General features: G+C 56.8%; 1 protein-coding gene across 1 annotated transcript in view; it reads left to right on the top strand.

Moving 5' to 3' along the window:
• SDK1 (sidekick cell adhesion molecule 1) overlaps positions 1 to 17,361 on the top strand; it is a 504,911-nt gene that overhangs the window by 351,058 nt on the left and 136,492 nt on the right. Inside the window, exons 15-16 of the mRNA XM_075528195.1 lie at positions 10,222 to 10,369; positions 11,138 to 11,278. Of these exons, the coding sequence (XP_075384310.1) occupies positions 10,222 to 10,369; positions 11,138 to 11,278 (289 nt within the window). The remainder of the gene's footprint in view (positions 1 to 10,221; positions 10,370 to 11,137; positions 11,279 to 17,361) is intronic.

Here is a 17,361-nt window from a genome sequence, read left to right as displayed (position 1 = left end):
ACATAATGGACAAATGGATAGGTTGGTGGATGAAATCAGTAGATGAGGTTAAACTAGATTGGTGACAGACAGAGGGTAGATAAGTTAGATGAAATCGATGTTGTTCGGTACCATCATGGAGGCCCTAACCCATAGTGACTGTGCACACAGCAGAGGGAAGCACTGCCCTGCCTGCACCATCCACACAATCGATCAATCCATCTCCTCGAAGGCCTTCCTCTTTTTCACTGAATACATAGATGACAGGTAAGCTAGATAATGGATAGATGGATGGGCAGGTAGATTAAATCGGTGGATGGGCTTAGATTAGATTGGTAGATGCCAGAGTAGATAGATAACCGACAGAGATGATAGATGGCTAGGTAGGGCAGGTGGATGAGATGAGGCGGAGCGGGGGGGGGGGGGGGTAGGGTGGGGGGGGCGGGGGCGTGATAGAAGAGGTCAGGCTGTGACCTGTACTCTGATGTCTGTGCTGCTGGTGCTTAGCCGGCTGCATCGCCCTCTCCCAGAGCCACTGGGAGGCCCACACTGTCTTCTAGCCAATGGTCCAGCCAGCATCTTTATTAGGAATGAGTGTCCTGAAGAAGCAGCAGGACACGCTGGCTAACTACCGCCGAAAGAGCAGCTGCGCAGCAAGTATGCTGAGAGGAGAATTGCATCTGGCCGCGCTATGCGAGGGGACAGTACTGGGCAGCCCCATCCATTCGTTTGCCCATCTGGCAGCTTGGACACCTCCTGCAGGCTGGTGAGATGCCAGTCTCCTCCAAACCACAGTGCCTGCAAGGCTGACTGGGCAGTGAGGCCGGCACCTGCCCACACCTGTCCCTAGGCCATGCCTTCCTCACACAAGGACCTGCCCAGGGCTCTGTGAAACTGCTCAGGCAGGAGACGCCGTGTGACTTCTACAGGCACTGGGAGGTACCCTCTCTGTGCAGTGGGGTGCTTTCTTTAAAAAGCCCCTTCTGCAACTGCAAGCTCAAAAGGAAGGAGACACAATAGAGAAGCCAGACTGGGCAGGCTGGTGAGCAGGAATCTGCTCTGTGTCTGAGCAGTTGGGAAACTGGTGAGGAGCCTGGGGGCTCCTGTGGAGATGGCCCAGGGCACTTGATGGCTTACTGACAAAGAACCCACCATACCACAGAATAAAGAGGCTGAGGACTAAGTCGGATAGGGCAGCCTTTGGCCTGTGCCCTCAAAGATAAACCATGTGAGTTTGTTTGCCAAGGCTCTATTGAGCTTGCGAGACAGTGGAGCCAAGTCTACGGGTGCCATCTTCCCAAGAGCCCCTGCGCCTTTGTGTCTCTGTCTCCCCATGTGGTCATGCTCGAGATGTGTCCAGCGTGCGTCATTACCTCGGGGCTGCACATTCAGAAGGTCGTCCAGCCTCAGTGATTTCCAAAAGGATTCCCTGAGAATGTGAAGTCCCCCGTTCCACCATCCCCCTTTAGATGAGCGTCTGCACTAGACTGTTGGGTAGAAGCTTTAGTGGCCATGGCGGGCACCACCTGTTCCTTCTGTTCTCAGCCGACGGGTCTCGGAATGATGGAGTTCTCCACTTGGAAACCTAATATTCCACTTGGAGAACATCTGAACGCGCCCTTTGTAGGTTAGCGGGTCTGTTGTGAGTTCCAGAAGCCTGGGGCTCTAGGTCACCCCTCCATGACCGGAAACTTTCAAGCCTCACCCTTGGCACCAACTCCCTTTCTCTTAACTCTGGGAGAAACGTTCAATTGTATCCATCAAGAGTCCACGCCACACCTCCATCTCTTCTAATGACCTGGAAGAACATTGGGGCACCCTTTGCCAAGCTCCCCTTCTCTCCATGCAACACACTCCACTGAACGATGGCTCTTCAGACTCATTGTCAATAGGGGACTCGGGCTTCTGTGAATGGATCTGTCGTCTGCTCTTCCCACTGCTGCCAGGAAACTCAGCATTACTCTGCGTATTTGGCTCAAAGACCGGCATCACTGCCAGGACTGGGGGCCTCCTCTCTGTCTGCGCCCCCCCCCCCAATGGCTTTGGATCTTTTTACTTATGAGCTTTCGTTTTCACCATTCCCCTTGTGCCCTGTCTTCCCTTCCAAATCTCTTGAAGACCTCTTTCAACGTGGGCGGCTCGGGGGAGGGGACTTCAGAAAGTTCACGGAAAATACAACAGAGTTTTGGGGGGTTCCCCCCCCCAATGAACTTTTTAGAGTGCCCCTCCTCCCCTCGTATGTACATTTATCTCTTGATGGCCACACACACACACACACACAGGCATGTATTATGTCCAGATGTATTATTGTGTAGACACACTCGGAAGTGCAGGGCGGTGAGTTAGGTAGCAAGGCTCCTGGGGATTTAGAATTGTTGGTTTCTTTTTTTCCTTCCCTGTTGCTCTGGGAACAGACCACAGTGATGTCAAGCTGACTGGTTCGTCACTCCGCAGTCCTCATTGATCACTTAAGATGCCCAAGGTGCTGTGTTCATTGTGTCTGCATGGGCAGACGCAGCTGGCTACCAATCTGGGAGCAGCAATGGGTGTGGACACCCAGAGTCTCCATGGGAGCTGGGCAGCTTGTGCAGGGTGGGAGCTCAAGTGGCTTGCACTGGTCAGGACCGTGACGTGCAGGAAACATGAATCAGGACAGCTCAGCAGGTGTGAGCTAAGTAGGGAAGGGAGCTGGGCAGTCAGCCTTGACCAGGTCAACCACTGGACCATAGAGAATGGGCTGGGTCTTAGAGTACTCAGTGAGAAAGCAGGGAAGGGTGGGGTGGAGTGTTGCCATTGATGGTGCGTCCACCCAGGACCCAGCAGAACTTTGTCCCCCAAAAGGACATTGGTGTTGCCACCTGGCATGGGATACTGCCAGCCAACTGATCGCAATCTGGGCTGTAGCCCTTGAGAGGACACTGTGTCTTCAGACAGAAGAGCCAGCTCCCCAGGGAGCCCTCTACCCAGTCACCTGAGCTAAAAGGACCCTAGTTTGGTTCAATGCATTGCTGCTGCCATATTGAAGAGCTTAGTGCTAGCACCAATTCACTGCCGTTGAGTCAATTCCAACTCACAGTGACCCAACAGGACCGGATAGGACTGCCAAATGGGTTTCTAAGACTGTAACTCTTTACCGGAGTAGAAAGCCTCATCCTTCCTCCACGGAGTGGCTGCTGATCTCAAACTGCTGGCCTTGTGGTTAGCAGCCCAATGCGGAACACAATCCTCCACATTGTAATTCTGCACGGTGCTGTGCTGATTCAGCATCCAGCCCCATCATCCAGGAGACAGGAAATATCTCCCTCCCTGTTTGACACGATGCACTGAAATGTTCATGGATTCCGCCCCCCCCCCCCAGTCGCAGACTCACATTCTCTTTCAATCGTGTGTCTGGATTTGCTCAGGGTATTGCCTGGGCCCTCGTGTCCTGTTGGGTCTGGCCCACAGCAACTCTATAGGACAGAGTGGAACTGCCCCTGGGTGCTTTCTCCAAGGAGCCAATGTTGCTTTTGAACTGCTGACCTTGTGGTGAGCAGCCAACTCGTAACCACCACTCCACCAGGGCTCCTCAGGGCAGAGATGCTGAATGCTTCTCCTGGAAGGAGATGGGCCGCCGCAGTGACTGCAGCCACCGGCCCCAGCATCCCCGGCCCTGTGAGGCAGGCGCAGGAGCGGGCAGCATCCCCTTCAGTTCTGCACGGGCCAGCTGTGAACTGGAGCTGACTCCCTGGCATCTCACAACAATAGGCTGTGATGGAGGGGCGCTGGTGGCATGATAGTTCAGTGCTTAGCTGCTCACTGTGAGGTCGGCAATTCAAACCCACCTAGTCCCTCGTCCAGACAAAGACTCAGTGGTCTAAGAACCCCTGGGGGGCAGTTCTTCCCTGCCATGAGTCAGAACCAACTGGCTTTCACAGGCGATCATCACCACCCACAGGGAGGCCACGGTGGATTCACACCCACGGCAGGGGCTTCACAGCCGTCTCTCCAACATGTGGCCCCTTCTAAAGACCTCCTGACAGCCTAGAGCTCTATTGTTCCGTTAAACATATGTTCCTTTCATCTCTTTAATCACTTTGAACAGGATTCCTGCAGGGAGGCTGGAGGTAGTTATTGTCCACGCAGCTCTTTGAATGTCCGCAGGGGCTGTGAATAAGCCAAGAGAACCTTCTTGTGAGCGTAGGGGGTGGGGGGTGTGGGGGGGTGCTGGTCCCGCGGCTGCAGACTCCTGCCTGCAGGTGGACCAGGGGCCTGGACTGGACACTCTTTCAGCTGGTCACCCACGGCTGCGTTGGAGCGATTGGTCATAAGGGTCTGCCTCTGATCACGGGACCCCAGTCACTTACAAGGCTTGGGATATGGAGGGAGGAAGATGATCTTCATGCCACCAGACTAATTTCAACCACTTGCTTTCATGGACACTGATGGGTAGGTTGGAAGAGAAATATACAAACTTGAAAAAACAGGGGTGAGTCAAAAAGTCCTGCTACGGGGGGGGGTTCCAGGTCACATGTGCATGAGTGGATTTCAGCCCACACAGGGATCTGTGGGCACTACAGACACACGGGGGATCTGTGGGCACTACAGACACACGGGCGATCTGTGGGTGCTGCAGACACACGGGGGATCTGTGGGTGCTGCAGACACACGGGGGATCTGTGGGTGCTGCAGACACACGGGGGATCTGTGGGTGCTGCAGACACATGGGGGATCTGTGGGTGCTGCAGACACACGGGGGATCTGTGGGTGCTGCAGACACACGGGGGATCTGTGGGTGCTACAGACACACGGGGGATCTGTGGGTGCTGCAGACACACGGGGGATCTGTGGGTGCTGCAGACACACGGGGGATCTGTGGGCGCTGCAGACACACGGGGGATCTGTGGGCGCTGCAGACACACGGGGGATCTGTGGGCGCTGCAGACACACGGGGGATCTGTGGGCGCTGCAGACACACGGGGGATCTGTGGGCGCTGCAGACACACGGGGGATCTGTGGGCGCTGCAGACACACGGGGGATCTGTGGGCGCTGCAGACACACGGGGGATCTGTGGGCGCTGCAGACACGGGGGATCTGTGGGTGCTGCAGACACATGGGGGATCTGTGGGTGCTGCAGACACACGGGGGATCTGTGGGTGCTGCAGACACACGGGGGATCTGTGGGTGCTGCCGACAGGCTCGCCCACTGATCTAGCTGCCTTGTTCTCAGCAGGATGCCTTTCATAAAAAGATGTCCAGTCAAGACAGCGGCCTCCCAGGGGACCTACTGGACCAGTGAAATTCAAGGCTGGGGTCTAGCTCGGAGGGTGATGGTGATGTTTCTGAGGGGGTGGGGGCGGATTGATGGATTTCTCTCCAGGGGACGATCGTGGGGGCTCTTAGGAAGAGTTCTCCAGATCATGAGAACTTCAAGAAAGAGGTCCAGGGAAGTGGCCCTGAGGGATTCTTCCCCATCATTCCCTGAGGCTGCCCAGGGCTGTCCCAGGGGAAGGCTGAGGAAACCACACCCCTTCGGCCCCAGAGCCCTGGTCGTGGCCCTCAGAGTTCTTTTATTCCCAAAGGCGCTTAGGAAAGAGGAAGGGCCCCCCACCTGCTGTGGGGACCTGAGGGCTCAGAAGTACAGGGTGGTTGGAGATGGAGGCGGCCAACCAGCTGGGGCCTGTTGAGAGGCAACTGCTTCCTATGTTGGCTTCTTTTTATTTTGCTCAACAGAGATTTCTGTGAGTTTATTTGTAACAAGGCTTTTTGTCTTGCCCTCCTTGTTCACACAAAGTCGTTTAAAAGGCCTGAGAATTGTTACAGTATCGACTGCGTTATGGACTTAAGCTTGTTCTGTTTCTTGGATCTCTCTCTCTCTCTGCCCTGCAGTAGTCTTTATTTCCCAGTGTTTAGTTCTTAGGCTCAGATTAGTTTTAAGACCAAGAAGCAGTGTGGTCGGGGAGCTCTGTCAGTGACACGATGCTTCATGTTGTGGCTCCGTGCCCGGGAGCAGGCCCTGACTCGCAGCGACCCGCGTACAGGAACAACCCCCACCCGCTCCTGCGCCGTCCTCGCCGTCCGTCCTGTATCTGAGCCTCTTGTGGCAGCCACTGTGCCCATCACCACAGTTAGGAGCCCCCCTCGACGTTGCCAAGCATGCTGAAGTCCCTCTCCAGGGACTGCTCGCTCCTGACATGTCGAATGTGCTACGTGAGACAGTCTCACCTTCCGCCCTCTAAGGAGCGTGCTGGCCGGAAGGAGCGTGCTGGCCGGCCTTCGAGGTTGCAAAATGATACAAAGTGGAAAGGTTCCCGCCAGGGCCTTTGGGAAGGGCTGATGAAGAGGGGGGCAGAACTCAGGGTCCCTGGACTGTCCACACGCTGGGAGCCCCCCTCCCTGGCCAGACTCCCTCTGGAGCTGGTGTGAGCCTGGGAACAACAACAACGGGGCTCCCTGCAGGTTGTTTGTGCCCATGGCAGCACTAGCTCTCAGCTGACACCCACCCCAAACCCCCAGAGACTTGGGGCCAGCCGCAGCAAAGGCACCCCACCCTCCAGAGCAGAGGAGATTGCAGAGACCGGCCCCCCAACCAGCTCCCACCCGACAGCCCATCTTACAGCTGCACTGCACTGCAGACATAGGAGTGAGCGTGAACACACACAGGCGCACATACAATGCACACACTCACAACGGAATCCACAGGAAGACTCAAAGCGCCTTCCTGACAACCTCACCCAAAACTCACTGAGATCGCACCGATGCTGACTCATAGTGACCCAACAGGCTGGGTAGAACCGCCCCTGTGGGATTCAGAGACAGGACTGCATGATGGGAGTAGAAAGCCTCATCTCTCTTCCTTGAAGCTCCTGGCGGTTTTGAACTGTCGACCTTATAATTAGCAGGCAAACATGTAACCCACTGCATTGCCAGGGCTCCTGGTGCTCAGAATATAAGCTCTCATACAGCCCCCCTCACGGTGACCGCGCCTGTGCATCAGAGCAGGGGATCCTCCTCAGGGTCCTCACTGCCTGCTCCTCAAGGTCTGGGGGTGGCTCTTTCTTCTGAGGGTCTCTGGGTGGGCTCGGACAGCCAATCTTCTGCTTGGCAGCTGAGCACCAGAGCTGTTTGTACCATGCACCCCAGTAAAAACCAGCCACCCAGCCTAACCCACTGTCGTGGGCGTGCCCTGTCCTCTGACCAGCCTGCAGGCCACAGGTGCAGGCCTGTCCTGGTAGCAGTCTCTGCAGGAGGGGACCGCCCAGACTTTCCTCCACAGAACTGCAGGGTGGGTTTGAACTGCCAACCTTTGGTTGAGTGAGCCGGCACTTCACTGGTAACAGGGCCACTCCCAGGAGGGTGTGCTGGCTACAACCATGCACTCAGGCAGCTCACATCCTTCTGCCAGCACCTGAGTGCTCACAAAGAGGACAGCCCACAGACTCGGCTCTGGGGGGCAGCACGGCCATCACCCTGAGACAAGGAGACCACGGTGAGGGTGCTGAGGTTCAGAACCCAACAGAGTGGCTGGGCCAGGAGGCCAGCCTTGGTCTTTGGGCAGAGGAGAGAGGTAGGAGGTGCCTCAGAAAGTCTCGCTACGAAGCAGAGGAACCTTCATTAAAGCCAGACAGGATCACTTGGGGTTACTGGTCACCCAGCTCTGGCACATCTGATGAGACGAGCCCTGGTGGTGCAGTGGTTACACATCGGGCCGTGATCCCCAAGGTTCACAGTTTGAAACTAAGCCGCTCCTTGGGAGCGAGAGGAAGCTTTTACTTCTATAATGACTGACAGCCTGGAATCTCCCCCTGAGCTGAACTCCGTGGGAGTTGTGCCATGTCTGTTTTGTTTGGTACACCCCAAGGGCCAATTCTGGTGATGTCGTGGTTACGAGTTGGACTCATGACTTCAAGGTCAGCAGTTTGAAACCACCAGCCACTCGGAGATAGAAACATAAGACTGTCTACTCCCTTAAAGAGTTACAGTCTCATAAACCGAGAGGCACCTCTACCCTGTCCTATGGGCTCCCTATGAGCCGGCTTCGACTCGATGGCAGTGAGTTTGGGGCCGCTGTGCAGTTCCCCATGCCCTACAGGGTCACTGACTCAGTGGCCAAGGTCAGATCAGAAGACCTCCCAAGATTTGATTTCCCTCAAGATCCCGCTCCCATATCTCTCACTTGGAAAGGCGGCCAGCCCATCCTGGAGATTCTGATACATCCAGAGCTGGCAGTGGAGACAAGAGGGGCAACACCACGGCCAGGCCCTGCCCTTCCAGGGGTCCTTCAAGGAAAGCCGGGGACTGACAGAAACACTTGCACAAACTGGGAAACAGCAACAACAAGGATGCCCGGCGGGGCTCCCCAGTGGAACTGCCCGGGGCCTCACAGTCAGGACTGGGCTTGGCTGACAGGTGCAGTCAGTCTTCCACACCTGCTGGGAAGCCGCGCGGAGAGAGCAAGTCTACCCAGACGGCGCCCGTGCAGCCGCAGCGAACAGGGCTGCCAGGCAGACGGGCTGTGGAGCCTGGCACATCTGCCTTCCTCACGCTCCCTGCCTCTTTGATTAAAATGTTAATGAATATAGTTTTTATTTATCAGTCGGCAGCAGGTGCAACGTCCCTTGCCTGGGAGTTAGATAGGCAATTTGCCCAGCCTGGGGCGGCCAGAAAAGTTTCCCCTCTGCCATGCTACTCTGGAGTTGGAGGAGGTGTATTGAGCACTGGGGCTGCTAACCACCAGGTGAGCTGTTCGAAACCACCAGCTGCTCCTTGGGAGAAAAGGAGGCTTGCTGTTCCCATAAAGAGTGAAAGTCCCAGAAACCCACAGGGGCGGTTCTACCCTGTGCCACAAGGTTGCACCGACTCGATGGCAGAGTTTGGGTTTGGATTAGCAGGCTCAGTAGCAGAGACACAGCACAAGGAAGGGCTGGAGATCCACCCTCAAAGAGCCAGCCACGGGAGATGCCAGAGGGCACCAGGCACTCTGACACACGTGCATGGGGTCACCGTCAGAGCAGAGGAACCAGGAAGGTATTGGTTCGGTTGATACTGCCCTGTGGGAGCCCAACAAAACCATTGCTCTGGGTCTGCTGAAGGCAGCGTAGGGAAGAGGGAGTGGGGGATGAAGAGGCAAGCCCAGAACCCCTTGCCACTGGCCCTGACTGCCATTTTCCAAGTCTGTTGGATGGACTCACGAGCTCAACCTCCTGGCGTTGCCAGTGAAACCCCACATGAGAAGGCGCCTTGAACCAGCCAACCAAGAGTCCGTTGCTGGTGTTGGCAGAACACAGCGCCAGCTCTACTAGGTCTCCTGCGGCACGGGTGATGATCTTCCAGTTGGGCCAGCACCCTAACCTTCCTCTTCCACATTGGCCCTCCTGCGTGAATGCAGACTCACTGCCCACGCTGCGTCCTGCCAGGTCTCCCAGTGCCTGTGGGTCCTGGGCCCGTAGCCCACTTACCCTCTGCCATCCGGTCAGTTCCCTCTCGTCATCACGCCCTACGGAGGGTTTCTGAGACGCTCTTCTTTACGGGAGCAGCCAGCCTCATCTTTCCCCCATTGAGTGGCTAGTGGGTTCGAACCACAGACCTGGCACTTATCAGCCCAATTCCTAACGCATGACACCACCAGAGCCCTTCCCGATCTTTTGTCAGAACACCAACAAATCGTCAAACTCACTGCCATCAAGTCCACGCTGGCCCTGTAAGGCCGTGCAGACCTGCCTCTGCGGGATCCTGAGACTGTCCGTCTTTACGGGAGCAGAGATTCATCTTCATCCAGTTGAGCGGCTGGTGGGTTCCAACAGCTGACTTGTTGGTTCCCAGTTACCCACTCGTAACCTCTCCGTAGCACCAGGACGTCTTTGGATGTCCTGTAAATACACAAGTGGCGAAAGGCCCCACCACCATCCCATCATTCGGCACCGTAGAGCAGAGTAGAACTGCCTCACACACGGGGGTCCCGGGGCCAGAAATCTTTACAGAAACAGCCAGCCTCATCTTTTCTCCTGTGGGGCTGCCTGGAGATTCAAACCACCCACCTTCCCGCTGAAGCTTGATGTGCCCAAGGTAGACTCCTTTCTCTAATTTGGCTGAGCTGGTGTTTGGTTTTCGCAAGAGTTCCGAGGACACTTCGGCTTCAGGTCTCAAGATGGTCTCAGGGCAGTGGTCCCGCCCAGCCTCCAGGGCTCCAGAAAGCCTGGGTTGCCCTCGTGCCTGGGCTCTGTGCCCACACGGCCTTGGCTTTGTCCTGCTTCTCCCCCCAGACTCTCCGTGGAAAGTCCACCTGTCCAACGTTGGCCCCGAGAAGACAGCAGTCACTGTGAGCGGCCTGACCCCGGCCCGCACCTACCAGTTCCGAGTGTGTGCAGTCAATCAAGTGGGCAAGGGCCAGTACAGCGCCGAGACCAGCAGGTACCTCAGGAGAGAGCCCCGCCACCCAGGGTCTTAGTCTGAAAGCACATGTCCAGGGAAATGGGTCCACTCGGTCATCCACCAGAAAAGACCAGGTCCCCGAGATAGACAGGGTAGCCCAGGGCAGGGTGGCCCGGCCCTGCGGTGTCCTGTACTGACCTCCAGCATGCTGCACAAATCGTCCCAGCAGCACAGGAGACTCGTTTGCTGGGCCTTCACCTCACATGCATGCCAGCGGGCAGAGGACTGTGCCATCATCGTTGCCAGCAAAGCCCAAGGAGTGGGGTGTGATCCCTGGAAGGGGATCAAGAGCCCCCCACCTTCCCGCTTTCTGCTCACCCACCCCAGCGCCTGAGGCCAACATGTTTTACCAGCTCCATTGCAACCCCTTGCCCTCCCGCACTCCCCTTTGCCAGCCACAGCTCCAGTGAGCGTGTGTGGCACAGCCTTGGGGGCCAGGCGGTTGTGTTAGAAAGGACCAGAGCAGGAGGCGCAGGCAGGGCACTCTAGAGCTTCCCGTCCCAGCCCCACCATCATTTCAGAGGACACAGGGGCTGTGGACGACCCAGAGGAACCCCCCTCCCACACCTCCCACCTACATCCTTAGAGCTTCATTCACTGACTCTCCACTCAGATCAGCCACCTGCCTGGCTGTTCTCACCTCCACTGATGTCCATGGACCCACGGTCTCAGGGAGAAGGCAGGGATGTGGGGGTGGGGGTGGGGGTGGGGAAGGACCTCTCTCTCACCCTCATCTCTGATTGGTAGGCTGATGCTGCCGGAAGAGCCACCCAGCGCTCCGCCGAAGAACATTGTGGCCAGCGGGCGGACGAACCAGTCCATCATGGTGCAGTGGCAGCCACCCCCCGAGACAGAACACAACGGGGTGCTGAGAGGATACATCCTCAGGCAAGTCCCTGGCCGGCCACTCTGGACCGACATCCGCTTCACCCACTCTCCAGCTCAAGGGTGTCCAGGGAGGGAGGGAATCCGGGCAGGGGTTCCCTCGGGTCCTTAGGGGATGTGGGGACTGTGGCAGAGTAGGAAGCCTAACCCAACTGAACTTAGTGCTGTCCAGTTGACCCCAACTCAACTGCAGCCCGACAGGGCAAAGGAGAACTGTCCCTGTGGGTTCCTGAGACTGTAACTCTTTACAGGAGTAGAAGGGCTCATCTCTTTCCTACAGGGTGGCTGGTGGTTTTGAACTGCTGACCTTGTGTTAGCAGCCCGGAGCATGACTACTGCACCACCAGGGACCCTATAAAACCCCAAACCAAACTCCCTGCCCCTGAGTCTGTTGCAGCTCATAGAGACCCCATAGGACCCCCCCTGCCCCCCCACCCCCCGTGGGCTTCAGAGACTGCCCATCATCATGGGGACCGGAAGCAGCCTCACTGTTCTCCCTCAGAGTGGCTGATGGTTTCAAACTGCTGACCTGCCGGTTTGCGGCCCAACACGTCCCCACCAGGGCTTCCCTCCAGGCTATAGTAGGCAGCGCCCACAGCCGGCTGGCTTCCAGGGCCACGTTTGGGCAGAAGAGGCCCTGCAATGTAAGTCTTCCCATTCTATCTCCATTCCTCCAGACACTCACGCAGGAAGGCCTCCTGTGGCCCAGTGGGTTAGGCAATGAGCCGCAACCCACAGAGTCAGCACGTGGAACCCACCCTCCACTCCGTGGGAGAAAGACGAGGCTGTCTGCTCCCGAGACTCAGAAACCCCACCCTACAGGGTCTAGGGAGTGGAAATCGGCTTGATGGCGGTGAGCTGGTTTGTTTGTACAGCAAAACCTAAGAACACCGGCACCTTCCATTGAAGGACAGCTCCAACAGTGTCCACAAAAACACATGGTGGGAAATGGTCAGATGACAGGCAGCCTGCCAAAGGCGACCTCCCACATGTCTCAGGAAAACACAGCCCGTCCCTCGAGGTCCGGCCCCCACACTTGTCCCTGTGTTCATCATCAGAAACACCTGAGGGGTCAAGAACTGGTGGCCCTGTGAGAGTCAGAGTGGAACTGCACGCTCAGTGGCCATTTTCAGGGAAGCAAATCGCCAGGCCTTTCTCCCTAGGCACTCTGGGTGGGCTTGAACCCCGCCCGTCTTTCAATGAGGGGTCAAGTGTGTGAGTCAGTGACACCTCCCAGGGACTCCAACCTTGTGGAGGTCCTGGCTGAGTCCGTCCTGACTCGTGAGGACCAGGGCACAGGGCAGAGCTGACCTGTGGGGTCTCCTTGCTGCAGCTGGTCAGGAGCAGCTCCCAGGCCTTACAGAGGAGCCACTAGTGAGTCCAAACCACGAGCTTCCTCCCGTTTGCAGCCACGCGTTCCTTCACTGCGCCACCAGGCTCTGTACTCAGGACCCAACTCACGGACCTCAGCCGGCCTCCAGGCCAGGGTAGACCTGCCCCTCCGCGTTCCCGAGACTAGCTCGTCCCAGGAGTAGAAAGCCCTGCCTTTCTCCCTCATGGTGGTTTCAAACTGCTGACCTTGCAGTCAGCAGCCCAACGTGAAGCCCCTGCGCCTCCTGGGCTCCTTCATTCAGTACAGCGGTGTCCACCGTGATGAAGAATCCGATGGAATGACCAGCCAGCTGTGGCTGTGGGGACGCCTTGTTCAGTGTCACCGGCTCCCCTCACGTCTCCGGGGGATCAGAAAGCCGACAGGAGCCCAGGAAACACTCCCACCACCTGAGATTATAGAATATCATCTGGTATCTTCTTAAACACAGGGCTGCCCAGACACCCACGCGCAGGCCCCAAGCAACCCCTGGGGCCCAGTGGGTGGTCTTCCTGCTTCCTGTGGGGTCGGGGCGGGGCCAAGTGTCCACCTGTGGAGGAAGCAGCACCGGCCGTGGCTCTGCTTGAGAGACTCTCACCTTGAACGAAATGGCTGCTAATATTAAAAGCACACTGACGTGATGGTGGCAGGAGAGAGACGGGGCTTCCAGAGAGTTCCAGCCTCGGAAACCAGCAGGGTGCAGTTCCGCCCCGTCCTGGAGGGTCCCTGCGCGTCGCAACGGGCTTGGTCTGGTTCGGTGATGGTTGTGCTGTTCTGCTGAGAGAAGTAGCAGGGAAACATCTAACCATTTTGAAGGATTGCGATGGAATTTCTCCTGATGGACCCACGAGGCTGGGGACACGGCACACTCACGTTCTGGTTGCCATTTTAAAGATAGCTCATCTACAGCAGTGGTTCTCAACCTGTAGGTCATGGCCCCTTTGGGGGTCAGGGTCGCCTGATTCATAACAGTAGCAAAAATACAGTGATGAAGTAGCAACAAAATTTTTGTGGCTGGGGGGGGTCACCATCACATGAGGCACTATATGACAGCCGTGGCGTTAGGAAGCTTGAGAACTACTGATCTACAGGGAGCCCGGTGGTGGGGTAGGTGACTAACGGAAAGGTGGCTGGTTCAAACCCACCAGGCTCTCCGAATGAGAGAGTTGAGGCCATCTTCATCTGCTCCCATAATGATCGACCATCTGGGAAACAAACCGTCAGGGGCAGGTCTGCCCTGGGCAGGTCTGCGCTGTCCTCTAGGGCAGGATGACTCGGGCTGACTGGACAGCAGTGGGCAGGCTTGCTCTGGGGTTTTCTTGATGGCACGATGCCAGGAGCCCTGGGGGCAGAGTGGTTATGCCTGACAACAACAACGGGGCATCATGGGTAAGCACTGGGCCACTCACCACAAGGTCAGCAGTTCAAAACCACCAGCTGCCCCTTGGGGCAAAGAAGGGGCTTTCTGCTCCCATAAAGAGTTACCGTTTGGGAAACCCACAGGGGCCGTTCTGCCATCTACCCTGTGAGTCAGAGTCCACTTGATGGCTGTGGGTGAACTGAGTGATGGTCGTCAGTTCAAGCCCACCAGCAATGGTTTCCGTGGAAGAAAGACCTGAGCATCTACACCCGCAAAGATGACCACCTTGGAACCCCAATGGGTCAGGTCTGCGCTGTGTCTTGGGGTCCCGGGCAGCACGCCACCATCATTCGATCCTCAGCGCCTGCAATTTACTGCTTCGTCCCACATCTGCCATGGCCACCAAGGCGGATGGGTCCTGCTTCCTACGGGATCCGGGCCTTGAGGACTCACAGCAGCTCCAGCTCAGCGGTGTCCCAGGAAGTCTGGGAGCAGCACCCATGCCCCTCTCATGTCCCTTCACCCTAACTACCCTTCTCCCTTCAACGAAACTCCCCAAGGGGACCCAGTGTGCAACCCAGAGGCAGGTGGGGCCTGCGGGCTCTTGTGCTCTGGTTTCCTGTAGAAGCTTCCAGAACAATGCCCAGGGCTGTGGAGCCTCCCTCCATTCCAGGATGACCTTCACAAGGGTACCTCATGCTCCTGGCTGCAGCCTCAGCCCGCGGCACTGTTCTGTGTCTTCTTCAGTCTCGTGCCAGAATAGACCAGAGAAAATTTCCTGGAACCCAGCCCAGGACCCAGGTGGTGGGCCCAGAGCGACGGCATCACATCCTCCTGATGTTCCCGGAGCACAGGGAACATCAGGGTGCACTGGTTCACTGCTCCCCCAGACCCATGGGGGGGGGCGGTCTTCCAAGGCCGAAGGCCCATGCACAGAGGACTGTGCCAGGAACATCTCGGAGCACCCGCCAAGAACATGCCCGGGTGTGTTTGTGAACACGTTTCCCAAGGGCAGGAGCCAGGGATCAGTTCGGCAGTCCCTCCCCCTGGGAAGAGGGCTACAGAAATGTATCACCCTCGTGGTCTCAGCCACCAGGACTCGCCAGGAATTTGTGTGCAGGCATAGAATATTGACAATGGCGGCCGGTGCCTCTTGGAGGCGAGCAGAGGGACTGTCCCCTGTACATATGTTCCTGCTTCTGTGCAGAAAGCTCGCTGGGCCGGCTGAGGTCATCTCCAGGGCAGCTCAGGCCCACAGCGAGCAGGCTGTCATCCAACACCACCTTCAGTCACTGAGACCTTCTTAGACACCCTCTGGCAGTTATGGAGGCTTGATGGTGGTGTGGTTATACATTGGGTTACTAACTGTAAGGTCAGTAGTTCAAAACCACCAGGAGAACGGTGAGGCTTTTGACTCCCTGTCATAGTCCAGGTGAACCAGAGACACTCAAATATGTGTAACAGAGAACTTTATATCAAAGAGCAATTGTACATTGAGAAAACACCCTAGCCCAGTCCAGATCAAGTCCAAAAGTCCAATATTAGTCCATATTTCCAACACCAGTCTGTAAATTCCTCTTCAGACTCACGCACCACATGCAATTACACAGAATGCAGGAAGATCACAGGCCAGTGGGTGGAAAGTCCTGTGGATCCAGTGGTGGTGGAATCATCTCATCGCTGGTATAGGTCTCCATGTGGCTCCTCCAGCTCCAGGACTCTGGCTCTATCAGCATAGCTCCATGTGGCTATGTCTTGCAAGGAGAGTGTGGGTCTGGCCTCCAGCGAGCTATTTATCTCCTTAGCAACTCCAAAGGAGGTCACCAAGCTGCCACCTGATTGATAGGCCAGCCCTTCGCTCTGAATTGTCTCAAGTTGACATCAGATGATGTAACTAAGACACTCACGTAAAGAATGACAGCCTTGGAAACCCACAGGGACAGTCCCCCCGTCCTCTAGGGTCACGGTGAGTACAGTGGACCCATGGCTGCATTGAGAGTTGGGTGGCAGCACCAGATGGGACCACCCTACCTGCCTGTCCTTAGACTCTGGGATCTCAGCCAGTCCCAAGACGTGAAGCCCTGCCTGGTTCTGCCCTGTCATAAACACTGGCCTGGGCAGGCACACAGGTGAGACATTCATGCTCACTTCAAGGTCAGCTGCTCAGAGCCCCCAGCCACTCTTCAGGAAACAAGAAGAGACTCTGCTTCCTTAAAGAGTCACATCTCGGAAACCCGCATGCAGGACCCAGCAGGCGTGTGTCCACCACCCAGAGGGTCTGCTGTCCAAACGAGGACTCTAGCATATTCCCCACCCTCCATGTCCACTTCTCCATGTGCTCCAAGGGGAGTGTCACCATCTCCACTCCCCTTTTGTGGGTGGTGTTGGTGGCTGCCCCAGAGCCCCCTCCAAGTCCTGGTATTCCATAGTCCCCTTGGAACAGAGTCTGGCCCTCCACCGCCGCCAGGATGGTAGGGAGGAAGAATGGCCCAGAGATGACGTCTCACCCCCAAACTCCACCAGGAAGAAGGAGAATCGAGCTCAACGCTGCCCCAGGCAGAGGCCTGGGAGTCTGAAGTGAGGGGAGCTCCCCCACCTCCAACCTTCTTCTCCATTGAGACGCCAGCTGTCCCTCCCCCATCCTCTGCTGGGTCCCATCCCTCACGGCACCGGCCCCCAGGACTCATACCACACTCGTGATGGTGGGCTGTGGGGAAAGTTCAAAACCAAACCCTCTCACCCCCGTCCAGTTGAGGCCAGCTCACTGCCACCCTAGAGAACACTGTCCAGAACTGGCCCCGCAGGTTTCAGAGACTGTGACTCTTTACGGGAGCCGACCACCGCCTCTTTCTCCCATGGTGTGGCTGAGGGTTACAGCCTGCTGACCTCACAGTGAGCAGCCCAGCACGTGGTGGGTCAGGCATGACCTCACCACGATCCTTTAAGGACATTCAAAGGCTCCTTCCATCGAGTTGAGGCTGACCCTTAGTGGCCCTCTGGGTCAGGGTAGAACTGCCCCTGTGGGCTTCTGCTCCATCCTACTGTGGCTACGAGTCAGGGCTTTTCGATTGTTCCAGAACAGCCTGGTGGCACGTTACTTAAGCACTCAGCGGCTACCTGGAAGCTGCTCTGCAGGAGGAAGGTGGGCGGTCTCTTCCATAAAGAACAACCAAACCCACTGCTGCCGGTTCAAGGTGACGTGGGGCAGCCCTCTGCAGGCCTTCTGAGGCGTCAGTCTACTGGAGTAGACAGCCTCATCTTTCTCCTGCAGAGCAGCGGACGGCTTTGAACTGCCGGCCTTGCAGTTAGCTGACCAATACTCCTTGGAAACCCTCACAGGGCAGCTCTGCTCTGTTC

Source organism: Tenrec ecaudatus, chromosome 12 (assembly GCF_050624435.1).
Source record: "Tenrec ecaudatus isolate mTenEca1 chromosome 12, mTenEca1.hap1, whole genome shotgun sequence".
NCBI lineage: Eukaryota > Metazoa > Chordata > Mammalia > Afrosoricida > Tenrecidae > Tenrec > Tenrec ecaudatus.
Note: the sequence above shows the minus strand (reverse complement) of the source record. Positions and strands in the feature narration are given on the sequence as shown.